The 26,685-nt window shown below is 48.8% G+C and overlaps 1 protein-coding gene across 4 annotated transcripts in view; it reads left to right on the forward strand.

Moving 5' to 3' along the window:
- The window catches only part of CRTAC1 (cartilage acidic protein 1), a 172,087-nt gene that overhangs the window by 79,339 nt on the left and 66,063 nt on the right, over positions 1-26,685 (forward strand). For all 4 annotated transcript variants that reach the window (XM_043475789.1, XM_043475792.1, XM_043475790.1 and 1 more), the window contains exon 3: positions 14,137-14,333. In XM_043475789.1, the coding sequence (XP_043331724.1) occupies positions 14,137-14,333 (197 nt within the window). The remainder of the gene's footprint in view (positions 1-14,136; positions 14,334-26,685) is intronic.

Below are 26,685 nucleotides of genomic sequence, written 5' to 3' on the forward strand. Positions count from 1 at the left end.
GGGCTCCCCGGGGGGCTCAGGAAGCTGCCTCTGCTGCAGACAACAGTCATATATCATGTGGACGTGTGGGTGTGTGCATGTGTGTGTGTACGTGCACATGCAAAACCTACAACTGTATCATGGCTTACATGTGTCCTTTCCTCTGACCTCGAGGTAGAGCAAATGTTAATAGCCCCACTTTATAGATGAGGAAACTGAATCCTCGGGAATGCATGTAGGCAGGTTCCTTTATCAAATACGGTGATGGCGGCTAGAAGAATAAAATACAGTCTGGAACTCCTTGGAGCTCACCGTCATCTGTGCTCAAGGCTACACAGGTTATAATCATAATAATTCTTTCTTTCAGAAATATTTATTGAGTTCCTATTATGTGTGAGGCACTGAGTGTAGATGGAGAAGACAGACTTTCTAACTTGTGTTTATTGAGCATTTGCTCTGCGCTCAGCACTGCACTGTCAACTTTACAGGCTTTATCTTCATCCTCGGCACCACCCATGGCAGAGGAGCCCAGATCAGGAAGCTGAGGCCTGGACCGGCTGGATGACTGGCTCAAGGTCACCCACACAACTGGAGAGTTGTGAGCAGGGACCTGCCCTGGAGCAGTCTGGCTTGTGGTCCACACTCCTCACCATGGAACTGTGCTGCCTCTCAGCCTTTCTGTTCTCACTTCAGGTCCCATGTGCTTTCTGCTGCCCCGTGTAGCCCCCATAGAACCCTCCTCACTCCCAAGAGATGTTCCACTGCCTTTTCCCAGCCACTCCAAAGGGTCAGAGGCAGGCAGTTCCTGTTCTGGATGCAAAGCCTGAAATGCCTGTTCTCACTTGCCCTCACCCTGAGCCAGCCCCACCTGCACTCCACCTCTGCCTCTGCCTCTCTCTAGACAGGCTGCTCTGCTTGCTTCACTGCTGGTGTTGTGTCTGTGTCTTCTTGGCAACCTCAGAGACAGGTCCTGTCCTGCCCCCGTCCTCTGCCTCCCACCATCCCTCAAGTTGTCCAACTTCACCCTCTAAGGTGTTGCACCCTGCTTGCCCCACTTATTGTGGAAAATAGCATTGTAGTGGCTCCTCAGCTAAGGACCTCACCTTTTATTTATCCATGAGCAGATCGAGGTCTCTGGGCATCAGCTCTGTAGTCTTCCACCCATCCTATCTTCTTACCCTTCTACATTTCCTCTGTCTTCTCTGAATTCCAGACCTAACCTACCTGCTGGTGCTTAGACTCTTCCTCTCAACCTACTATGCTTCTTGCTCATGTCCCTCTAAATCCACTGTCCTCTTGCATCTTTTCTTCTTGCCCACAAACATGCACAGGTCTCAGAGCTTGGTGATCCCATCCCATCACTCATCTCTCTGTGTTCTGGCCAGTATCACAGGCCTCCCTGAGCCTTTCCATCCTCAATGAGTTATCTGCATGACTACTCCTCCTCTCTCCTATACCCTGGATCTAGCTTCTCTCTCTTCTGTAGTGAACAGCTTCCTTGACAGTTACCAGGAGCTTCCAAATTGCCAAATCCACTCTCCACTTCCAGCCCTTGGCCTTTTGGACCTCTTGGGAGCACTTAGTACTGTTGGCCATGCCTCTCTTTTTTAACCCTTGCTTTCCCCATTTCTGTGCCTTCTTGACCATGCTCTGTCTAAGGAGTCATTTGCAGGCAAGGAACAGGAAGAAGTTTTTGGAATAATCCAGGGGAATTTCCATCTTCTGCACTATTGTTACAGTTCTCTCCCCTGACCCATCCTTCACTCAGACAGCCACCAGACAACACTCTGCAAATTGGCACTTTGGTGTAATGGTACCCCTTGTTCAGAATTCTTCAGCGGCTCCCCATTTCCTGCCAGATAAAACCTAAACTCTTGGTTTACATGTCACATCTTCCACTGTCTTCGCTGCCAGGTACTCTCCAGCTTGCTTCTACTCTTTTCCATGATTGTCCAATACACACCTCTGTGCTATTCAGTTAGGCTACCTTCTATTCCCTAACCATATTTTTTTCTTCTCTGATATGCTTCATAATTCACACTATTTCTTTTGTAAATGCCTAAATCATATGGGGCTCCCCTGGTAGCTCATGGGTAAAGAATCTGCCTGCCAATGCAAGAGACACAGGAAATGCGGGTTCAATCCCTGGGTCAGGAAGATCCCCTGGAGGAGGGCATGGCAACTCACTCCAGCATTCTTGCCTGAGGAACCCCATGGATAGAGGAGCCTAGTGGGCAGTAGTCCATAGGGTCGCAAAGAGTCGGACGTGACTGAAGTGACTGAGCACACAAATCCTGTATCTTCTTTTAAATTCTATATATCCTTCCAGCTCTAGATCAAATGAACCTTCTTCATGAAGACTATCCCAGGGGAAGTGACCTGTCCTCCTCTGAAAGCTTGGGCTTGGGATGACTCCTTATTTGGCATATTAAGTTGGAGGCTGTCTGAGCAGAGAATTCCTCGTATGCCTTGCAACATGCCCAGTCTGAAAATAGGATCCCAGAAGGGGGAATGACCTCATTGAGAATGATTGGTTTATCTTTTTTTTACTCCTAGAGAAGAGTGAAGCATCTGTAAGCAACTTGCCCCACCATTCTGCCACTAAATTGACCCATCTTAATCAAACAAGAGAAAAAGACCAATAGCTTTTTAGCTAAATCTTCTAGGTAGTTATAGCAGGAAGGAGAGAAAGTTTGAGCAGACATTTAAAGTATTCTGTAACCCAGCAGTTAAACATGATCTGTCTTAGTCCCCAAGTTAATCCCAAAGTTGGGCCAGGGCTCCCCTTCTGTCCCCTCATGCCCCATGCTGGGCTGTCACTTCCAGCCCAGTGCCCTCCCGCCTCCCACCGCCAGCATGCTGCCTGGAACAGAGGCCCGAGGAGGCAGCCAAGAGCTGGACCCGTTTCTAGAACCTAGTGAGTCCCTGGTTCCACTTTCTTGGTTTACCTCTTTCTGGGGCTCCTGAAGGGGAGTGGGGGCACCTTGAGATGTATCTGAAGGACACAGGGACTCACTGGTGCCAGGGAACTGCTGCCTTCCATCAGCAGGCCTGGCAAGTCTGTCTCCAGAAGTACAGGCCCAGATGAGCCACCGTCTCTATAGAGACACACAGCTCATCCTTCCTGGCCCTTCCCTTCCCGTAGAGACATGGCTCCTGAGCTGCTGTCATGAGCACTGATCCCAGCTGAAGGCTGTCAACCGTAGGCTCCAGACCCTGGCTCAGAATGGATGTGTGACACCGCCTGGTCTAATCAGGACGCTTCCCTGGGGTCTTTCACATCGGAGCTGAGGAAAACAAGCTCTACTCTATGCTGAAGGTGTGAGTCTGAGCGTGTACACAGGTCAGGTCTTGCAAGGAAGGGTGGTGTGAGGGGATGAAGCTGACAGCAAACGGGGGAGAGGCCAGGGTAGAAGAAGTCCTGACACCCTCCTGGTCAGAACCCTGGTTCTAAGCACCCCAAGGCCTCGCTGTGCCATTGCTCTTGGCAGGTTGGACACCTGGGCCAATCCTTTTTCAGTTAGTTCAGGTGGAGTGTTTGCTACTTGCAAAAGAATCCTGATTAACCTAGCCTCCATCTGTCACTCGAATCCCTCCTTTGATAGTTTATAGAATTCCTGCCTCCCCATCTTCCTCTTTTCTTGAGAAATAAACCTGCCTCGAGGGATGGAGTCATAATCTTCACCATCACCACCATCATCTTCATCACAGCAGCAGCATCACCATCAGCATCAAACCATTACCTGTCTCTTCCTGGCATCATCCTAGGTATGGAGGGCACGGAGCTGCAAGCAGTAGTCTTTGCCTTCTGGGTGCCTCCATGCTCATCAAAATATAAGAAATTCCAAGGGCACAGAACACATGCTGAGCACAGATCTTTTTTAGAACAAGGCATAAATCAATCAGTCTGCGTGGAGCTTTCACAGAACATAGACACTCATCACTGCAGATGATTCTGACCTTTCGGTGCCAAACATCCCTTTCTGGAAAAACCATCCACCCCTTAGGACAAAAGGTTTTTATCCTCATCTTAAAGTTACCCTCTTGTTCTTTGCCCTGTATTTGTGGGGTCTTCCCTACCCTGGTTAGCTCCTAGTTCAGGATCAAATTTGTTTGTTTGTTTCTGGGATGCCCTTTCCAGACTCATTCAATTTACCCCCATGTAAAATCCCCAGCTCCAGATTTCTCATCATGGCTCGAAACCTCCCGTTAACAAAATCTCCATTCCTTTAAACTGATACCTGGCCTCTGGATATGTCCTCTTCTGGGATACAATCTGTGAATCTCCTGTTGGAATGCCTTCCCAGATGTTTTCTGGTCCTATTTAACTTCAATGGCTTTCAAAGAATTAAGCTTGTAAAAAGGAAAAAAGTGCACTATACCCAATTCCAAAGAAATGATCCATGTTCAGGGTTGTGCTTTCCAAATGGGAAACAGATGTAGCTAGAAACGAAAGAAGAATTCAGAGGAGGAGGGAAAAAATAGGGGTTTCTGGACTCCTTGTATTTCTCTTTACGCCTCCACCCTGGCTCTGCACAGACCCTCAGATATTCTGAGATCTAAGTATCAAATCAACAGATCCAGGACTCCCTTAGGAAGACCTGCCTACTGTGAATTCAAATGGCTATCTTAGAGAATTCTACTGATTAATGAGTAATGTTTGTTCCTACTTTCCAGGGGAAATTCCTCTTCCCCTTAGGTCTGAAATGATTGGCCATTTTTATCTACTTTCTTGTTTGAAAATGTAGTTAGTTAAAAACAAGTTATCCTTTCTCACAATGTTGTGGGTGGGGAATTAGGGCAAGTTCAGCTGGGGGGATGGGTGGGGGGCGGGGGGCAGCTCTTCTGCTCCACGTGACATCAGCTGGTATCACCTGCTCAGCTGCAGTAAACTGTCGGTGGCACCAGGCTGGGCTGGCAGGCCCACAGAGTCTTCGCTCGTTTAGCTGGTGCCTCATGCTCTTCAATGCGGCCTCTCGCTGGGGCTAGATTGCCCTTCCCCAGAGCATGGAGGTCTCGAGGAAGTCAGACGTCTCAACTGGCGACTGGCTTCTCCCAGAGACAACATGGAAGCTGGTGGGCCTCTTTAAGGCTAGACCCAGAACTGGCCCACATTCTGCCAATCAAGTCAAGTCACCAAGCCTGAGTCAGGGGAGGCAAAGCAGATTCCACCTCCTGATGGGTGGATTAACATGTGCGTACAAAGAGGAAAGAAAGTCATGACAGCCATCTCTGGAGATCAGCTGCCACATCTCTTTAACCACTTCACTCACTCAGAGGTCACATGCTTATTTCTCAACCTTAGATAAAACCCATGTATAGAATACTCTTCTCTCTTTTCCCCTACAGATTGTTTTGCCTTACAATCTCCATTCTAAAACCTAGTATCTCCTTTCCATTCAACTTACACTCTCCCTGAATACTTGTTTCAGAAAACTGTATTCCCAAGCACACAGCTCAAATTAATTTTTATTAAAGCTTATTTTAATTTTATGTTCTGTTATGATAATGATCGCTAGAACTTGTAATATACTCATATTATAAGTTGACAACCCTTTAAAATCTCTTCTGCAAAGTGCCAGATGACAAATATTCTCTACTTTTGGGCCATATAGTCTGATACAACTACTCAGCTCTGTCATATAGGAAAATCAGCCATGGAAAACATGTACATGAATGAGCAGGTTTGTGTTTCAGTAAAACTTTGTTTACAAATATAGGCAGCAGGCCAGACTCGGCACAAAGCCTTGGTTTTGTTGATACCTTCTTTAGACTAAGGGATTCGTTTGTCTTTCAGTACATTTTGTCCAATGATTAGCTGTTTGACTTTCAGAAAGTCTGAAATTCACTTTCTTCCTCCATGAAATAAGGATATTGAAGTAACCTTCAAGAAGCAACAGTTAAAACCAGATATGGAACAACTGACCATTTCAAAATTGGGAAAGGAGCATGACAAGGCTATACATTGTCACTCTGCTTACTTCTATGCAGAGTACATCATGCAAAATACTGGGCTGGATGAATCACAAGCTGGAATCAAGATTGCCAGGAGAAATATCAACAACCTCAGATATGCAGATGATATCACTCTAATGGCAGAAAGTTAAGAGGAACTAAAGAGCCTCTTGATGGGGGTGAAAGAGGAGAATGAAAAAGCTGGCTTAAAGCTCAACTCAAAACTAAGATCACAGCATCCAGACCCATCAGTTTATAGAAAATTGAAGGGGGAAAAGTGGAAGCAGTGACAGATTTTCTTTTCTTGGACTTCAAAATCACTGCAGATTGTGACTGCAGCCATGAAATTAAAGGACACTTGCTCCTTGAAAGGAGAGCTATGACAAACCTAGACAGAGTATTAAAAAGCAGAGACATCATTTTGCTGACATAGGTCCGTATAGTCAAAACTGGTTTTTCCAGTGGTCATGTACAGATGTGAGAGTTGGACCACAAAGAAGGCTGAGCACCAAAGAATTGATGTTTTCAAATTGCGGTGTTGGAGAAGACTCTTGAGAGTCCCTTGTACTGCAAGGAGATCAAACCAGTCAATCCTAAAGGAAATCAATCCTGAAAATTTATTGGAAGGACTGATGCTGAGGCTGCAATACTTTGGCCACCTGATGCGAAGAGCTGACTCACTGGAAAAGACCCTGATGCTGGAAAAGATAGAAGACAAGAGGAGAAGGGGATGGCAGAGACTGAGATGGTTAGATAGCATCACTGAGTCAATGGACATGAATTTGAGCAAACGCCAGGAGATAGTGGAGGCCAGAGGAGCCTGGTGTGCTGCAGTCCACAGGTTACCAAAGAGTCAGACACGATTTAGCGACTGAACAACAACACTAAAGTAATCAACATTACTCTGAAATGTTGTTCTGAAAACACCACACATCTTTAAAAAACCTTTGAAGGAAATTCCCAGAAAGGCCATAAGATGAGTTGTTTACCTGTGACAATGTCTCAGAGCCCTGCTGATATTTCCACAACTTTGCATCTTTCCAGGGATCTCTCTTTCTCTGTAGGTCTGCGTACCCTCCCTTCTGTGGGTCTCTCTTTAAGAGCAAATCTCTTTAGCTGTGTTTACAGTGTTTTTCTCTCTATTCTCAGGGTTTTACTGCCCCTCAATTTCAATTTTGTATATTCTGGTGTGTCTCTCAAGATTTTTCTGTACATCTATCTCATTTCTCTGCATCTCTTCTTGATTATGATGTTGGATAGCTCTATATTTTTTCATTATTTCCTTTTTAATGAAAAAAGTTCCCTATTCTTAATTTTCAAAATAGTATATTTTTCAAATTTTAGAAAATTTTCTCTCTATATACAATGAGATACGTGTGAACTATTTAGCATGGTACCCAGTGTATAGCAGGTACCCAATAAGCATTACATCCTTTTATCTGGCTTCCCCTTTGTGTAGCTGCCTATTTTTTTTTTCACATGGGTCAACAATTTTCAACAGGAAAAAAGGTTGGTCCTCTGTCTTTATCTAGAAAACCTTGCTACTCTCTCCCCCTTACCCAGGACATCCACTCACTCTCGACCTACTCCTTGTCATTACCATGCTTGTACATATTTTGGGAACTAATGAAGGTAGAAGGTCGAAGTCCAGACAACAGACTGGAGGCTCAGTTGGCTTTGCTCAGCCACCCAGTGATGATCTGGTACTTCCCGCAGGCTCCTTCTCTTTCATTCACTCTATAAGTATTTTCTAAGCACTCGTAATGCCCTAGGTGATGGGGAGACTGAAGTGAATGCAACTCCCAGTTCCTTCCCTCCTAAAGCTCATGGTTCACAGGGAGAACTGGACAATAAGTGAGTAACCAAACCAGAGTAGGGCAGAGGATGCAGCGACTGGAATATAGACGAGGGAAGGGTCTCTCGGAGATGCCTTTCAAGGTGAGACCTAAAGAATGAGAAGAAGTGAGCCCAGGAGGGAGATGGAGGGAGAATGTTCTGGTCAGAGGGCTGAGACCATGACTGCTGGACCGTTAGGAGCTGAAAGGAAGCTGGTGTGTCTGGAGGAGGTCAGCGAGGCAGGTAGCAGACCGAGTTGGCTCCCAGCCCAGGCGTGATAAAGGGTCTGGGTTTCATTCCAACACAATGGGAAACCACCACAGGGCTTTAGGCTGGAGAATAGCTGATCTGATTTATGTGTTAAAACGATGACTCTGGCTAGGGTGTGGGGGAATTCGATGGGTGGGGGAAGTGGGGAAGCAGAGAAAGGAGGCTCTCCAGAGATGGTGGCCATGGAGGAGGAAAGAAGAGAAAGGATTTGAAATATTTTAAGAGGCAGAAGTGACAGGATTGACTGATGAATCCGATGTGGAGACAAGAGGGTGGGAGAACCAAGGCTGACACCAGGCTTCTGGCTTTGGTACTTGGAGGCCCATTGCAGGGAGGAGGGGGAAGGAGCGATCAATAGTTCCATCTTGGACGTGTTCCGTCGGAGATGACTGTGGTGCGTGCAGGGGAAGGTGTCAGGTAGGCAGTCGGATATATGAGTCTGAGCTTGGACTGGGGATTTGGGTTGGAGATATAAATTTGGGAGTTGTCAGTCATGGGAATGGCTATTAAGCCCTGGTAAAAGGGGACAGAGAGAGGAGAAAGAAGCCCTGGACCAGACCTGGGGACTCTGACATTAAGAGGCAGAGAAAGGAGGAAGCACCTTTAAAGAGGAAAAGGGAGAGAAACCAGAGAGAAAGAAGGAAAGCCGGAGGAGGATGGCATCCTCAGAGCTAAGAGAGCAGAGTGTTTTTAAAAGGCAAGTGGCCAAGAGCACAGGCCACTGTGCCAGGTACTGCTGAGAGTCTCCAGGAGAAGGAAGTGAAAAGGCATCCTGTTTGTAGCCTCATGAAAGCCGCCAACAGCCATAACAAGTTGAGATATAAATTTGACTGGAGTTAGATGAGTCGCATAAACATGACTGGAGTTGAGGTGGAATGTGGATGGCGCGTGTGCTAAGTTGCTTCAGTTGTGTCCGACTCTGTGTGACACCATGGACTATAGCCCGCCAGGGTCCTCTGTCGATGGGACTTTCTAGGCAAGAATACTAGAGTTGGTTGCCATGCCCTCCTCCAGGGGATCTTCCCAACACAGGGATCGAACCCCTGTCTCAGGCATCTCCTGCATTGGCAGGTGGGTTCTTTACCACCAGCACCACCTGGGAAGCCTGGAATGTGGATTGGGGTGAGGTAAATGGGCAGCGAGAAAGTGGAGACCGCTTGTGAAGACAACTATTTGAGTTTAGTGACAAAGGAGAATAAAGAAATGTCTCAGCAGGTGAGAGATCACGGGTGGGATGTTTGGGGATGAGAAACATTATCGTGTGTTTGGAAACTCAAAGTGATCACTCTGGAGGGTGAGAGATGGTGCCTTGGCTTTTTTTTTTTTTTTAAATAATGATGAGAACTTAAGATTGTGTAACTCTTCACAGTTTACCAAGTGTTATCACATATACTGGCTTATCTTCACAGACTTGTAGATGAGGAAGCTGAAGCTTAGAGGAACTGAGTGACAAGCTCGAGGTCAGAGCCAGGAAGTGGCAGGCCCAGGATGCCACGCCCAGGCTGCTCTTCTTGGCCTGACCCCCAGGCCCCTCCCTGTCCATGGCAGTGGACTGGCACGAAACTTGGCCTGCAAACACACAAGAATGGGTCGTGCCCCACTGGTGTCTCGCAAGCAGATTTTTTAATTTCCACCAAGCCAATCACTTGTGCCTATGGGCCTAGCCTTTGATATTATAAAGTCACAGCTGCTTTCCAAGAACAGGGGACCCTGTGCCACTTCCTAAGCCTGTTCAATTGAGCTTCAGAGCCTCCTGAATTTCTAGAAGTGCCCAACAAGCTCAGGCAGGTGTTAGGGGAAACGTGAAACCCCATGTGCCTCACATCCATCTCCCCACCCCTGTTGTGGGAACACCAGAGGGACGGTGACTAACCTCTCACACCCCTGTCTCCAGATCTGTAAAATCCTAGGATTGTCATGAGGGTGATATGAGGTAGGGGTTATAGAGTACTTGGAAGGATGCTTGGTACACAGAGACTGCTCTATGAGTGCCAGTCATGATGCTTTTCCTGTATTCGCTCACTCATTCACTCAGACACTTGCTGGGCACCTTCTCTCTGCCAAGCATGGCTCTAGGCGCAGCAAATGCAGAAATGCACACACATTCTTCCTGGGCTCAAGAAGCATATGTTTTAATGAGGGGAAGCGATGTTGGAACACAAACAATTCTGCCTCGAGGGAATAAGCGAGGTGCAAAATGCTGTGGGTGTCCAAACAAGAGAAGATCACATCTAGGCCGGGCAGCGGGGGCAGGCTTCCTGGGAGGAGGGGAGGGCGGGGAGAACAACCCCCACCTGAAAGGCCGGGTAGTAAGGAGCCAACTAGAGCGTCAGCTCCATGGAGCAGACGGGAGGAGATGAGGCTGGCTGTCCTGGGGGGAGACTATATGAGGCTCTGGTGTCAGGGCGGCAGAGCCAGCCAAGGGAAGCCCTGGTGGATGGAAGGCATGGCAACTCCGTGCCCTGCCCCCAGCTTTCTCCCCGGGTTGCTGGGACCCCCTGTGTAGGACCCATTGGTTTGGCTTTGTGTCTGTAGCCCCTAGGGGTGGTGGTGGACACAGGGACCAAAGGGTCAGGTTTCATCCCAGGCTGCCTGTAGGTTTGGGGAAGACTCTGTGGCACCCTGAGCCAGCCTGGCACCTCCACCTGCTACCCTTTGGAGAGTACTGGGACTAGCACCCCCAAGTGGTCCAAAGGAGAGATGATCCAGGGCCATCTGCTACCCCAGGGCCACCACCATGGGAGCTTGTGTGACCACCCACCACCCCACATTCAGGGTAAAAGGACTGGCTTCCAATAGGTGTGGAGGCCATGACCTCTCCCGCACTGGGAAGTGGCTCCTGGGGGGTGGTAGAGACCTTCCAGGAGACCCAAGGGACAGGGGGTGCGAAGGAGTGGTGTCAGGGCTGGACTTTCTACAGTAGCCCCTCAACCGCAGCCTGGAGGGTGGGGCCCAGCCCACTCTGTCTGTCCCCTGAGGTGAGTTAGACTCAAGGCCCTATTTTAAGAGCAAGGGCTCTCACACAGCTTTTAGTCCAGTGCCTTTTAAACGCTGGCTCTGGAATCCCTTGTTTAAACAGCATTTTATGGAATGTGATGCATAAAATAAAATGCACGCGTGTGTGTTTAGTGACTCAGGCGTGTTCAACTCTTTGTGACCCCGTGGACTGAGATGTTTTCCGAGAAAGAATACTGAAGTGGGTTGCCATTTCCTCCTCCAGAGGATCTTCCCGACCCAGGGATTGAACTCGTGTCTCCTGCATCTCCCGCTGCATGGCAGGCAGATTCTTTACCACTGAGCTATCGGGGAAGTCCCCAAAATAAAATGCATGCACACAGAAATGGCTCTGGATGAAACTGAGCAAAGAGGGCCCGAGGCCCACCCCCACGTGTGTCCACACACTTTGTGACCCTGTGATTTGGTCCAACTCTCATTTTGCAGAAGAGAAACTCTCCACTTAGAGAGGGGAACTGACCCGCCTAAGGTCCCAAAACTAACCTCTGAAAGAGTCAGGACCTGCAGAGAAGCAAATGAAATCAAGGATGAGAAAGTGTTTTATAAACTGTAAAGTGTAGGGTCATTATCTCCACTTTATGGCAAGTTCTTGGGCATTTTCCCACGTTGCTACTTTGGGAGAGGTCACCAGAAAAAAAAAAGGACAAAGAGTGTTGGCATCACAGGCAGTGTGGGAAAAGCACAGGATTGGACCTGAAGACAGTTATTTTAGAAGCCGTATGCTGCCATGTACAAGCCGTGCAGTCTTGGACAGCCTACTTTGCCTCTCTTACCCCCTGTTTCCTTTTCTAGGAAAACCCCTTCTTTACTATCTTTCTGGGATTACTGGGGTTCAGGTGAAGCAATGCCTGGGAAAGTGCTTGTAGCCAGGCCTAGGGCCCCAGAACTATACTGTCTCATGAGGAGCAGTAATGGTGGTAAACAGAAGACCTGAAGGCTTTGAGGACTAGCATTTAGCGCCCAGAAGTCTCTTGCTGTCCCTGAGGGCTTGAGCCAGCTGCTGACAGGGCGGGAACCCAAGAGTTCCGTCTTTGCTGTCTAGACACGTCCCGTAGGTCATACAACACCCCGACATGCAGCCCTCAGACACTGTTTGTCAAGGCGTCTAAGGCACGACCTTCCATCACTGGGTGCTGACTCAGCCCCCAGTGAGCTCAGCTCCCCTTTTGCACACTGTGGATGCTAGAAGGCACCTGGCCAGTCACTCAGCACCCCCTAAACTTCACTGGCTCTGTGTCTTGGTGACGAAGGAAAGGGCCAAATTGGATGTGTTTCAGGAAAGCAAGAAGTGATTTCTCTCAAAGACCTTGGAGAGTTCTTTCCTCCCTCCCTGCCGTGTGCTCCGCAGGGGACGTCCAGTGGCTGGCAGCCGAACTCTGCTCAGGATGGACACGCTTGGGCTAAAACAAAGGCAGGAGCTTGGGGACTAATGGATGGGGGTTGGAGAGCCTGGCAGGTGTTCCAGGAGGAGGGAGGAGTCCTCAGACATTCCTGGCAGTGCTCCCTAGGGGTGACCTTGGGCACACCACTCTCCAGGTGGAAAGGCGCCAGGAAGAAATCAACCACGGGACACCTAAGCCCTTGTGACTCAGCTATTGGGCTCTGAGTCAACAAAGATTTATTGAGAACCTACTGTGTACCAGGCACAGTGCTAGGCCTTGCAGAACAAAGGAGACAGACAGAAAGTTCTGCCCTCGTGGAGCTGACATTCTAGCGGGAAGAGAGGAAGAAGAGATAAAGAGGAAAACAGAAAATGATCAGTTAGTGGTAAAAGCCATGGGGAGGCTGAAGGGTAAGGGATACTGGGCGATGGTGATTTCAAGTTTCAGAAATGTGGGAAGGAAGGCCTCATCAAGAAGGGACAACTGAGTGAAAGTCTGAAGGATGTGAATGAGGGAGACAGCCATGTGGATCTCAGGGAAAAGCATCCTGGGCAGAGGGAACAGCAAGTGCAAAGTCCTTGAGGCAGGAGCGTTCAGCAGGGAGGCCAGTGTGGCTACAGGAGAGTCAGACAAGAGAGAGACGAGGACTGAGGAGCAATTTAATCTTTTGCGTTGTTCCTCAGAGAAAAAAAGATCCACCTGATGACTTTAGATGCATTCGTAATGCTACTATTTAAGAGATTCATTCCAAACCTCAGTGACAAAGCCTTCTGTGTTCCTAGGTCTCATTTACCCGAGGGCCCTTGGGACAGCAGAGAGAGCCTGGGTTCAAGTCCCAGCACCTAACAGCACCTTTGTTACCTGGGGAAGGGCCTTCCACCTCTCTGAGCCCCAGTTACATTGCTGAAGTTCAGCAGTTGCCTCATCTGCAAAATAGGTTAATAATGCAGCCACCCATGCCTACCTCACTTGATTATTGTTAAACTTAAAGTGAAAGTAAACGTCTCTCAGTCGTGTCTCTTTGTGACCCCATGGACTATACAGTCCATGGAATTCTCCAGGCCAGAATACTGGAGTGGGTAGCCTTTCCTTCTCCAAGGGATCTTCCCATCCCAGAGGATCGAACCCAGGTATCCAGCACTGCAGGCAGATTCTTTACCAGCTGAGCCACAAGGGAAGCCCAAGAATACTGGAGTGGGTAGCCTATCCCTTCTCCAGCAGATCTTCCCGACCCAGGAATCGAACCATGGACTCTTGCATGGCTGGCAGATTCTTTACCAATTGAACTATGAGGGAAGCCCATTTGTTGTTAAACTTAATGAGATCATAAATAGAAAGTGACTTTTACATTGAAACGGGTAAGATAAATGTCACGTTGCTTTTTGTTTTCTTCAGCAAAGCCTATGATAAGGGCTCTCACTGGCTGCCCACTCCCCTCCACCACCCTGCTCCCCATATTGCATCCCACATGGGCCCTGTTGACTCTCACTTTGCTGAAGTCCACCTCTGATTCAGGGACACTCGTCAGATGCCCGGAGACCCCAAGACAAAGCTGCCAGAAGTTCCCTGGGAATGTTCTGGGATGGATTATGTCCCCACATTGGCCTGTCCAGGAGGGCTCTGAGCCCACTGCTCTGGTCGGGTGGAACCAGGTGGGCCCAGCCGCTCCTCCCCAACATTTCCCTCCGCCTTCCTCCAGGTACAATGGCCCCAACCTGGTTCTGAAGTACGATCGGGCCCAGAAGCGACTGGTGAACATCGCGGTGGACGAGCGCAGCTCCCCGTACTACGCGCTGCGTGACCGGCAGGGCAACGCCATCGGGGTCACAGCCTGTGACATTGACGGGGACGGCCGCGAGGAGATCTACTTCCTCAACACCAATAACGCCTTCTCAGGTAAGGGCTGTGGGCCGTGGGCCTTCCCTAGGAAGGAGGCTCCCACCTTCCTCCTCCCATCACCAGGTTACAGTCACCAGCTTCCCCAGGGCCAGGCCCTGCCACCTCTGGGACCTCGGTTTGTCCCAGCAATGACCCAACAGTGACACCCCCAGGAGGCCCTTTCTTCTCTTACGCATGAAGCTTCACCTCACCTCCCAACCCCTGGGCCTGGCGATAGAGGCCTTGAGCAGAAGGCCAGTCCCTCTCCCTCAGACCATATGTCCTCTTTGCCCTCCAGTCACAGCGGCCCCCATCCTCCTAAGTAACCCGTCCTCCCTTCTCCCCCAGCTCCTGTGAGACTCAGTCATTCAGGACTTCTCACACCCATCACCCGCAGATGACCCCCACCCCCTGGCGTAGCTCTCCATAGTACTTTCAGGGGGCCTTTCTAAAATGCTCTGAAATCCTTCAGGGGCACCCAAAGCCTTCAAGTGAGCTCCTTCTTTCACCCCACATTCCTGCCGAGTACCTGCTCCCTGCTAGACAGGAAGCCCTCGGGGCTGGGGACACAACTTGGAGAAAGACAGACCTGGGGGCTGTCCTAGCCCAGAGGACCGTCCCATGTCACTTGGGCTCTTGTGTAAATGCAGATTCTGCCTCAACAGGCCTGGCTGGGGCCTGAGAGCCTGCCTTGCTAACAAACTCTCAGGCGATACTGCTGCTGCTGATCCAGGGACCACACTTTGAGTAGTGATGTCCTACATCCCAAGGAATGGCTGAGGGAAATTAATGCCCAGAAGACTATATAATAGTAACAATGATGATAATAACTAATATTTTAGTAGCACCTACTTGGCAGAAAGTGAAGAGGAACTAAAAAGCCTCTTGATGAAAGTGAAAGAGGAGAGTGAAAGAGTTGGCTTAAAGCTTAACATTCAGAAAACTAAGATCATGGCATCTGGTCCCATCACCTCATGGGAAATAGATGGGGAGACAGTGGAAACAGTGTCAGACTTTATTTTTTTTGGGCTCCAAAATCACTGCAGATGGTGACTGCAGCCATGAAATTAAAAGATGCTTGCTCCTTGGAAGGAAAGTTATGACCAACCTATACAGCATATTAAAAAGCAGAGACATTACTTTGCCAACAAAGGTCCATCTGGTCAAGGCTATGGTTTTTCCAGTGGTCATGTATGGATGTGAGAGTTGGACTATAAAGAAAGCTGAGTGACAAAAAATTGATGCTTTTGAACTGTGGTGTTAGAGAAGACTCTTGAGAGTCCCTTGGACTGCAAGGAGATCCAACCAGTCAATCCTGAAGGAGATAAGTCCTGGGTGTTCATTGGAAAGGACTGATGCTGAAGCTGAAACTCCAGTTCTTTGGCCACCTGATGCGAAGAGTTGACTCATTGGAAAAGACCCTGATGCTGGGAGGGATTGGGGGCAGGAGGAGAAGGGGACGACAGAGGATGAGATGGCTGGATGGTATCACCAACTCGATGGGCATGAGTTTGAGTAAACTCCTGGAGTTTGTGATGGACAGGGAGGCCTGGCGTGCTGCGATTCATGGAGTCGCAAAGAGTCGGACACGACTGAGCAACTGAACTAACTAACTCGGTGCCAGGGTGGGGGTCTAAGTGCTTCATCTTCTTGTTGTTCAGTTGCTCAGTCATGTCTGACTCTTTGAAACCCCATGGATTGTAGCACCCCAGGCTTCCATGTCCTTCACTATCTCCCAGAGTCATCTCATTTAAGTCTTACAACAGCTCAAGTATGTAGGTCCTGGTATAGCCCACTTTATAGTTGAGGAAACTGAGGCACAAAGAGGTCACATGACTTGCCCAAGGCACACAACTTGTACACCCCAGGATTCAGACCCAAGCGTTTGCCTCAAGATCCATCCTTTTAATCAGCACACTCTATGGCCTTACTCAATCTGAGGCCCTGGGCACCTAGTAGAGAGCCAGGCTCACAGTTGGCGCTCCGTGTTCCATGAGTTGGGAGGCTGTATTCTTGGGGCTGCAGACAGAAGTCTGCTCCCATGGGGCCATAACATCTGCAGGGACGTCCCAAGCCGCACTTCCTCCTGAATGATGCAGGGTCTCATGTCCCTGTGGGGCCAGGTTGGACGTGCCCTGGACTCTTCCAGATGGTGGCAGCCTCTTGGGTTGTTCTGGATTCCACTGTGCAGTTCAGACTTGTGCGTTCACTGTCCTGCACACTCCCAACCTCCTGGAGTCAGGTGATCACCTTCCCTCCTACACACACACACACACACACACACACACAGTGGCTTTACCCTGGGCTATACTGTTGCCCCTACTGGTGTCTGAGCCCAAGCCAGGATCCACCCCAGACTGCCCTTGCTGTTGAGCCCTGCCAGTTGCCTGAATGGGAGGGGATGGGGTTGGGGCTGGTGCCAGAGGGAGGGACAGGGGCAGGCAGAGCTGACTGGCTGATAGCCAGCCTTGTGCAGCCAAGAAACAATGAGCCACAGCCCCGAGTGGTGTTTTATGGGTTTTCATCTCATCTTGCCACCAAGTGAGGCCTGAGAGATAGTAATTATCCCTACACAAATATCAAGGCATGATTACCCAGCTGGATTTACTGCCCTCTCTCCAACCAAGCCAAGATTGGATTAGGACACAATTAATTGATGGGCTGATCAACTCTTTAATGTGGGGCAAGGTCAGGAGGGGAGCAGCGGCAAGGGACGCTGTGGAAGGGGTGAGTCCCCGGCTGGAGGGAAGCCGAAGTAGGGAGGACTGTGGCGGGGGGTGTTTAACACTGGCTCGGCGGGCACGATGCCAAAGGAAGGGGACAGACTCTCTCCAGTCACTGAACACAGAGCACCTGGGCTGGGACCTATCAGGTGTCTCTGAAGCGGCAGCCCTCCCACGCTCTTAGAGTGTTTTGTAGTGACTCCAAGAGCCACGGTGCTTAGCCCAGGCTGCACATGAGACTTCCCTGAGGAGCTTTAACGCTCCCAGTTCCCAGGGAGCATCCTGGTCAGTCCAGCAGGAAGATCAGAAAGCTCTCCGGGTGATTCCCCTGTGCAGTCAAGGTTGACAGCAATACCCTAGAGTTGTGTTGGTTCCATACTCAGCCTAATCATCACCCCATTCACTCACTCATACATTCATTCACTGGATACATACTCATTGAGCACCCACCGTATGCCAAGCACTGTTCTAGGCACTGATGATGCCCCAGCGAATGAACTGACAAAAATCCTTCCCTCTCTCCCCAGTGCAACCTTTTATTTCTCTAGGAAGCTGACCCTCCTCTCCTGGCCCTGTGAAATCTTAAGTTTGTCGAGGGCAAAGTCCCTGTGCTGGTTATTTTGTGCCCCATTCTGGCCCAGCCAGAACTTGAACATCCTAAGAGTACAATTAAAACTTGATAAATAAATCCAGGAAGCACAGACAAGGCACACGCCATTAGGCCTGTGAGAAGGTTTGCCAACAGAGGAAATATGAGGAGAGGCAGACATATGGAGCCCCCAGAAAGTTCACCTGGGAGAGGTTGGAGCTCGTCCCCCAGAGCTGGGGTGAGGGTGACAGTGCCCTGCAGCCTTAGTCCAAGGCATGTACCTCCCAGTGGCCTTCTGTGGGTTCGAGTTAATTTTTCAGTTGACTGATTCAATTGATTCATCGACAGTAGGCGGGTAGTGGAGCCAGAACCTTTGTGCCAGGTCAGCACTTCCCTGGGTCCAGCTGGCCTGAGGCTCAGCCACTGCCACCCTGCCCACCATGAGGAACCTGAGAGCCTCTCCAGGAGCCCCAGCCAGCCCACACCTGCCCATGGCTTATGACTGGGGCTCCCTCGGCCTGTGCCCAAGCATTGGAGGGACCTGGGGAACGGGGGCCCCTCCCTCTCCCTCAGCCAGCCTTCAGGAGTCAGCACTGGAGTCCCTGGAAGAGGGCTGGGACCCTGCATCCTGGCAGTGGCCTTAGGAGTCAGCCTGTACAAGCCTGAAATCTGCCCCTCACTTCCTGAGTCCTTGAATACCCAGGTTGCTCGACACCTCTCTGTCTCAACCCCTTCACCTGTAGAACAGGCAAAATCGTATCAACTCCATGAGTTTAACTCCTTCTCCATAGACTGTATCCACAGTCTTACCATCACCTACCACACCCCTCCAGATGTGAACCAGCTTGCCTTTCTGACTCCTTCTCCTCCCCTCTTCCTCTTGCTCGCCTCATTCCCACCTGAGGCCTTTGCACTTGCTGTTCCCTCCACCTGAGATGCTTTTCCCACCATTGTTCTCAGGACTCACTCCTTCCCTTCATTCAGGCCCCTTCTCAGATGTGTCTTCCCTGTCACTCCCTATGCTCTTAACTTGCTTTATTTATTTTTCTTTGGAGCACTTACTACTGTCTGAGAGTATGCTGTATATTTGCTGTTCATCTTTCTAGTCTTCTGCTAAATACCATGGGGACAGGGACTTTGTCTTGTTTTCTGCTGTATCTCCCTGACCAAAGAAATACTTATGCCACTTAGTAAACATTAATACATATATCCGACTGAACAGCTGAACTAATGAATGAAAATCACTCATTATGGTGTCTAGGACTTAATCCATGCTCTCTAAGCAACTGCTGTTATAATTTTGTGGCCTGAAGAAAGGCAGAGACTTTAAAAATGTCCTGGACAAAGGCGCCATGGGCCTCCCTCCCGGCTGCTTGAAGGAAGAGACTCTAGGAGCAGAAAGAAGAAAGGATCATCATGTAAATAAGACCCCACACAAACAAGGGTGTCAAGTGCACGCAGCTCAAGGGTTAATAATTGGAAAGTAGGTAAGAGGGAGGGAGCAAAGGAGAACTGACCACAATCCCAAGAGGCCTGAGCAAGGAAAGCAGCCGATGGCTTAACTGACCTGGAAAAGTACTACAGTTTCAGGCAACACGGAAGCCAGTGTTTCAGGCAACACCACTCTGGAAAAATCAGGTGGGAGCCTGTGCAGGACAAAGGGGGTTAAGAGTCAGCTCCAGCACCCCATCCACAGCCCCGGGGCCCAGGACCCCCTGCAGCTCCTGTTCAGAGCCCCTCCCCCCAGGGTCCTGCGCTGACTACCCAGGCTGTTGTTGAGCTTGGCCCTGAGCTCTCCTGCCCATGTGACCTGCCTGGGGTAACAGGAGTGTGGTAGTACTTGGGCCAGTGTGGACTGTGAGCCCCACAATTTAATTCATTCATTCAATTCAACAGAATGGTCACTGCCCACCTGCCATCTTCAGTCTGCATACGCCCCCCTCCTCTTCTACACAAATAGTACTACTCACAGCACTGCCCCTTACTTTTTTATTTAACAACTGATTTTGGACATTATGTCACAACCACACACAGACAGCTTTCTCATTCTTTTTATGGCTGTATAGTACTCTATTATATAGATTTGCCAATCCTGAATTGGCCCTCTATTGAGGAATATTTAAATTGCTTGCAAACCACCAAATGAATAAGCTTGTACTGCATGCCATTCTCCACAGCTGCAGGTGTGTCTGTAAGTTCATAGAAATGCAATTGCTGCATCGAAGGAGTATACTGAGGCAGTTTTGATAGGCACAGACAAATTGTCCTTCAAAGGGACAGTCCTAATTACACTCCCATCAGCCCGCATGCCAGTGAGCATCTCCCATACCAATACTCTCACCAACTCATGTCATCATTTTAAAAAATATTTGCTAATCTGATGGGGGAAAAATTGGCATCTAAATTCAGTTTTAATTTTCATTTTTCTTAAAATGAGTGAGGCTGAACATATTTTTATATATTTGGGTCTCTTGTCTGCTCAGAGCCTTTGCCCATTTTTTTCTATTGATTATCGGCCTTCTTCATATTGATTTGTAACACCTCCTTATAAATTAGGGAAACCAAGCCTCTGTCTGTGATACAAGTTGCACATAGTTTCTTCTTGTTTGTCATTTTTCTTTTGTCTTTGTTCATGGTAGGTTTTGCAATGCGGAACGTTTTTGTTTTTATGAGCTTGGATTTATCACTCTTTTCTCTGATGGCTTCTGAGCTCCGTATTATATTTAGGCCTTCAGTGGGGCTTTTGTAACCTCTCAGAGAGGAGACATCAGTCACTGTGCCAGAGAGAAGAAAGGGAATCAGGGGCGCCTTGCACTTTCAGCCTCTTTTGCCTCCACAGCAGGTGAGCCGTCTGCATGGAGAGCACACCCGTTGTCCACAGCTCTTCACCCAGGCCCTGTTCCCACGGTATCTGAGGATGCTCTGTCCCTTGCTTCTCAAAGCATGTTTTGCCACTGAGCAGCACTGGCAACAGCTGGAAGCTCATCAATTTGCAGGATCTCAGGCCCCATCCCAGACCTACTAGACCAGAATCTGCATTTTACCAGGATGGCCAGGACTTCTTGTGCGTGGTAAAGCCTGAGATACACTGCCCTGAGGCTCCACTCTCTTTTCCTAGGATCCTCTGAAAAAGTGAAAGCATTAATCGCTCAGTCATGTCTGACTTTTTGTAACCCTATGGACTGTAACCTGCCAGGCTCCTCTGTCCATGGAATTCTGTAGAATTCTGAGTGGGTTGCCATTCCCTTCTCCAGGGGATCTTTCTGACCTAGGGATCGAACCCAGGTGCCTTATATTGCAGGCAGATTCTTTGCTGCTGAACCATCAGGTTCTTCCAGGGAACTCTACTCAATGCTCTATGGTGACTTAAATGAGAAGGAAATTAAAAAAGAGTGAATATGTATAACTGATGCACTTAACTGTACAGCAGAAACTAAAAATAAATAATAGTTTATAGGACCTAAAATAGATCCTAGGGTCCCCTGATCTCCAGCTGTATTTCCCTTGGACATAAGCCCCAGATTTTCAGCTCACCCAGCATGACCACATTTGGGGAAATGAGCTCATGAACCGCTCAGGCCCCCTGCCCCCACCACCATATGCCTGATTCCCAAGTGGCCTCAGAAGAAGCGAGAATGGAATAAGGCTGTCAAAGCAGCACCGTAATAAATATAAGCCCTGGGACTTCTCTGGTGGTCCAGTGGCCAAGACTCCACACCCCCAATGCAGGGGGCCTAGGTTTGATCCCTGGTCAGGGAACTAGATCCCACATGAAACAATAAGAAAGATCCATCAAGCTGAACCTAAGACCTCATGTAGCCAGATAAATAAATATATAAATAAATTAAAAAAAAAAAAAATAGTGTATACGCCAGTCAGAATGGCTGCTATCCAAAAGTCTACAAGCAATAAATGCTGGAGAGGGTGTGGAGAAAAGGGAACCCTCTTACACTGTTGGTGGGAATGCAAACTAGTACAGCCACTATGGAGAACAGTGTGGAGATTCCTAAAAAAACTGGAAATAGAACTGCCATTTGACCCAGCAATCCCACTCCTGGGCATACACACCGAGGAAACCAGATCTGAAAGAGACACATGTACCCCAATGTTCATCGCAGCACTGTTTATAATAGCCAGGACATGGAAACAACCTAGATGCCCATCAGCAGACGAATGGATAAGGAAGCTGTGGTACATATACACTGTGGAATATTACTCAACCATTAAAAAGAACTCATTTGAATCAGTTCTAATGAGATGGATGAAACTGGAGCCCATTATACAGAGTGAAGTAAGCCAGAAAGATAAAGACCAATACAGTATACTAATGCATATATGTGGAATTTAAAAAGATGGTAATGATAACCCTATATGCAAAACAAACAGAGAGACACAGATGTACAGAACAGACTTTTGGACTTTGTGGGAGAAGGCGAGGGTGGGATGTTCTGAGAGAATAACATTGAAACAATTATACTATCAAGGGTGAAACAGATCACCAGCCCAGGTTGGATGCATGAGACAAGTGCTCAGGGCTGGTGCACTGGGAAGACCCATAGGGATGGGATGGAGAGAGAGGCGGGAGAGGGGATCGGGATGGGGAACACATGTAAATCCATGGCTGATTCATGTCAATGTATGGCAAAAACCACCACAATATTGTAAAGTAATTAGCCTCCAACTAATAAAAATAAATGGGAAAAAAAAAATAGTGTATAGAGCCCTGAAGCCTATTTCCTCAGTCCTAACACAAAAAGAGGTTCCTCAGGGACTAGGGCAGCCCTCCACTGGCTCCTACCCAGCTATTTATTTACTTTTAGTTTCTTCTGTACGGCAAAGTGCATCAGTTACATATATATCCACTCTTTTTAAAGTTCCTTCCCACTTAGGTCACCAGAGCATTGAGTAGAGTCCCCTGGGCTTTACAGCAGGTTCTCACTAGTCATCTATTTTATATATAATAGTGTATACATATCGATCTCAACCTCCCAATTCATCCCACCAATCTCCCATGCCACCCCTTCTTCCCCTCTTGGCAACAGTGTTTTTTCCTACATCTGTGACTCTGTTCTGCTTTGCAAATAAGTTCATCTCTACCATTTTTACAGATTCCATGTATAACCGATAACCGATACTACACATTTGTCTTTCTCTTTCTAACTTACTTCTCTCTATATGACAATCTCTGGGTTCATTCAAAGCCACTGCAAATGGCTTTATTTCATTTCTTTTTATGACTGAGTAATATTCCACTGTATATATGTACTATATCTTCTTTATCCATTCCTCTGTCGATGGACATTCAGATTGCTTCCAAGTTCTGTCTACTGTAAATAGTGCTGCAATGAACATCAGAGTGCAGGCATCCTTTCAAATCATGATTTTCTCTGGATATATGCCCAGGAGTAAGATTGATGTAGGTTGCTCTATTTTTAGTTTTTTAAGGAACCTCCATACTTTTTTACATAGTCCTCCCAGCTCTTTAATATGTGGGGTGGGGGGTGCTTTGCAGTCAGACCACAATTTGAGGCTCAGCATTGCCACTTAACAATCTTAGGTAAATGGCTTAAGCCTCTGAGCCCCAATTTCTCTCTCAAAGAGTCTATCTTCCTTACATGACTATGGAAAGGACCAACTGAGCTAATGTGAGTGAAGCACTAGGCAGAAGTTAATCAGATTTTCCTCTTCTCCCTGGGATGGAGGAAGGAAGACTGAGGTCTGAAATTATACTAGGGACAGGGTGTGTGGGTGGGACACAGGGAAGCCTGGGTTCTTTCTTTTTTAAAATGTCCTTTTCCAGAGCCAGTTCTTTTTTCCCCTAGGGCCATCACTTCTTTGCTGGTTTTCCACTGAGTCTTATAAAGCATTTTATACTTAATGTCACAGTTGTCTTCTGGGGTGTGGCTTATTGCGGATTTGCAGTGGTCATGCCCTGTAATTACCTGGATGATGATGGTGGCGATCATGACGATGGTGGTGAGGAGGAGGAGGAGGAAGATAGTGGTGGTGATGGTGGTGATGGTGATGACAGTGTTTTATTGTTTATTGAATTTATTATGAGCCAGGTATTGTTCTAAGTACTTTGTTTACATTATCTAGTTTAATCCTCACAACAATCTGATAAATAGGCGGTCATTCTCATTATCACATTTTATACACAAGAAAAAGACAAATTCATGACTTGCCCAAGTTCAACCCACACCCGGGATGTTGCTGGCTAGCTCCTGACCCTGCTGCTTGGCAGTAATCTCTTTGCCTTAAGAATGTAGCTGAAGGCTGAGCCCCCACCCTACCATACACACTGCCCCACCCTTCTCTTTGCCACCTTATCAGACTCAAGTCAGCTCATCTCCCGGGGTTGGGGGCAGCTCCTGAGGGAGGAGGCACTCAGGCTAACAATCCTTAGGAAGAGCCCTCTGTAACCCAAACTCACCCTCCCAGTGGCTCTAAGATGACTTCTGGGGGTCGAGTTGGGTGTGCAGATGACAAGATGGTGAATTGAAGATCATTTGCTTGATTGACACCAGTGCCCTCAATGCAGAACCTCTCTGTTTTCTATTTGTCTGGTGACTCCTCCACTTCTGTCCCTTCTTCTCCCTCCCACACCCAAATGTGCCTCCTTCCTGGGACTGAGTCTATGGCCCTGGGCCTTCCCTTTTACTCCAGTTCCAGCCTCCCTGCTCTGCAAACTGCCATCCGTCGTGTCCAGCAAGCTCTTGGGCATGCCTTCTTGGCCACCTTACGATCCCTGAAAATGCCAAGCTCCTGCTCCCAACCCAGCTGGCCTAATGCCCCACTTCCCTCACTCCCCCACACCGTGGACTTACTCTGACCCTCCACACCTCCTGCCCTAGCCTCTGGACCCCAGCACTTCTCCCCACTTCCCCTGTTACTTCTCGTGCCTGAGCTACTACAGAAGTGGCCTCCCCACTTCACTATCTCCCCTGTGAGCCCACACCTCACTCCACTGCCAGGTGAATCTTCCAGAAACATTGTCTTCCCCAGATCAGAAACCACCCGTGCCTCCTTCGGCCTCAGTGCTGGATTAGCAGCTCTCTCCTGGCCTGCCTTGCTTCTCCTCCTGCCCCTGCACAAACCCCACCTCTAGGCAGACTCAGTGTCCCCTCTGTGTCTTTGTCTGTGTTTCCCTTCCTGCCCTTAGCACCCTCCCCCCTCCTCTCTACCTGACAAGCCGTGGGTGCAGTGCTCAGAAGTGCAGGCTTCAGAGTCAGAAAGACCTGGGTTTGACTCTGTCTGCACCACACACTAGCTCTTGGGAAATTAACCTCTCTGCCCCTCAATTTTTCCATCTGTAAAATGGGGCTACACTGCCTCTCAAGGCAGTGTGAGAATTCAGGCAAGATGATGATTGTTTAAAAAAAAAAAGTGCTTCATGCAGAGCCTGGCTATACTAGGTGCTCTGCACACTGGAGTTGTGCTATTGTTCCTCTGGTGCTTCACGTCCCAGTTCAAGTGCCTCCTCTGTCATGAAGCCCTCCCCGATCACTGTGACTGACTTCACTGCCTCTCCGGGATGTACTCTCCTATCATCTCTGTGGGACTCTGCTAGTTGTGGGATCATAAGCAAGTCCCCTTGCCTCTGGTGCCTCAGGTCCTTCATCTGTAAATTGGTCTTGAAAATAGTACTTACCTTGTAGGCTTGTGGCAAGTGTTAGTGAGTGAATGTGTGTGAAGCTCATGGCATATAGAAATCACCATAGGGATGTTAAGTAGTTTTATTTTTACTATAGTCCCATGGCATCTCCTTTTTGTAACCCTCCTGTGGGCTAATGAACTATAAGTGCCCCGAGTCAGGGACCGAGACTCCTACTTCCCTGGGGCCTCGCCAGCACGGGCAGGGAGTCGGGGGCCCTGAGCCTCCTCCACTGGGCCTTCCCAGTATCTTGCCACCTGGCACTTGCCACAACTGCTCTTCCATTGGGCTGGCTTCCCAGGTGATGCTAGTGGTAAAGGACCAGCCTTCCAATGTAAGAGACATGAGAGACTGGGTTCAATACCTGGGTTGGGAGGACCCCTGGAGGAGGGCACAGCAATCCACTCCAGTATTCTTGCCTGGAGAATTCCCATGGACGGAGGAGCCTGGCAGGCTACCATTTATGGGGTCCCAAAGAATCAGACACAACTGAAGTGACTTAGCATGCACACACTGAGACCTTCAAAGCTCCCTTAGTGCCAACATGCCAGATTCTGGGTAGGATTGTTCCTCATAGGGGATGTGACCTCCAGAGCCCCGTACCCTGCCCTTGAATGCCCTCTGTTTCTCCCAGGCCTCTGCTTTCTAGGAATCTCCCCCCAGGACCCAGGAGAGGCCCTCTGCCCTCTCCTTCTCAAGCTGCTGACCCTGACTCAGTGAGGGACCCTAGGGCAGAGTGCAGTTACAAGGAGCCGGAAGGTGGGATTACGCACTGACATGGGCCAGGGGCCAGTGCTGGGTGTTTATTGCCAGTGCCATCGACCCGCACAGCTCGCTGTTTATCTGTCTTCCTGACACACCTAATTACCCAGGTTGCAGCTGCCAGAGCGTTTGGTCTTCCTAAATCACAGGCTCCCATCCCTCCTGTCGCCCAGGCCTCCAGGCCTCTGCCTGCAGAAGGCCTGCCATTGATTTTGCCGTTCCCATTTATGATCTACAAGGCTCTGCATCACTGTTGCACATTTTACCTTAATTAGTTTATTCTTTGGGGCGTCCCTGGTCAGCTCAGAAGCCAGGAGACTGGAACTAGGGAAGAGGCTAACAGTACGTGTCGCCCTAACGCCTCTGGCCACAAAGCCCAGCATCTGGCCTGATGTCAACACCCCAGGGCAGCAATTTGCACAGAACAGTGGTAGTTCTGCAGGATGCTAAGAGGTGAGCTGCAAAAAGGGGTGCCATGGCTGTATGTTTGGGAAAGCCTGGCTTACATGAAATTAAGCCTGTAATATACTGCAAGACTTTTCAAAGTTTTGATAGACTGGTGTCCATTGAGAATCTCCAAGTGGGGGGTGAAAGGTGCAGTCTTTCCTGAGCTCAGATAATCATGAAATCGTTTCTCCAGGC

This window comes from Cervus canadensis, chromosome 8 (genome assembly GCF_019320065.1).
Source record: "Cervus canadensis isolate Bull #8, Minnesota chromosome 8, ASM1932006v1, whole genome shotgun sequence".
Classification (NCBI taxonomy): domain Eukaryota; kingdom Metazoa; phylum Chordata; class Mammalia; order Artiodactyla; family Cervidae; genus Cervus; species Cervus canadensis.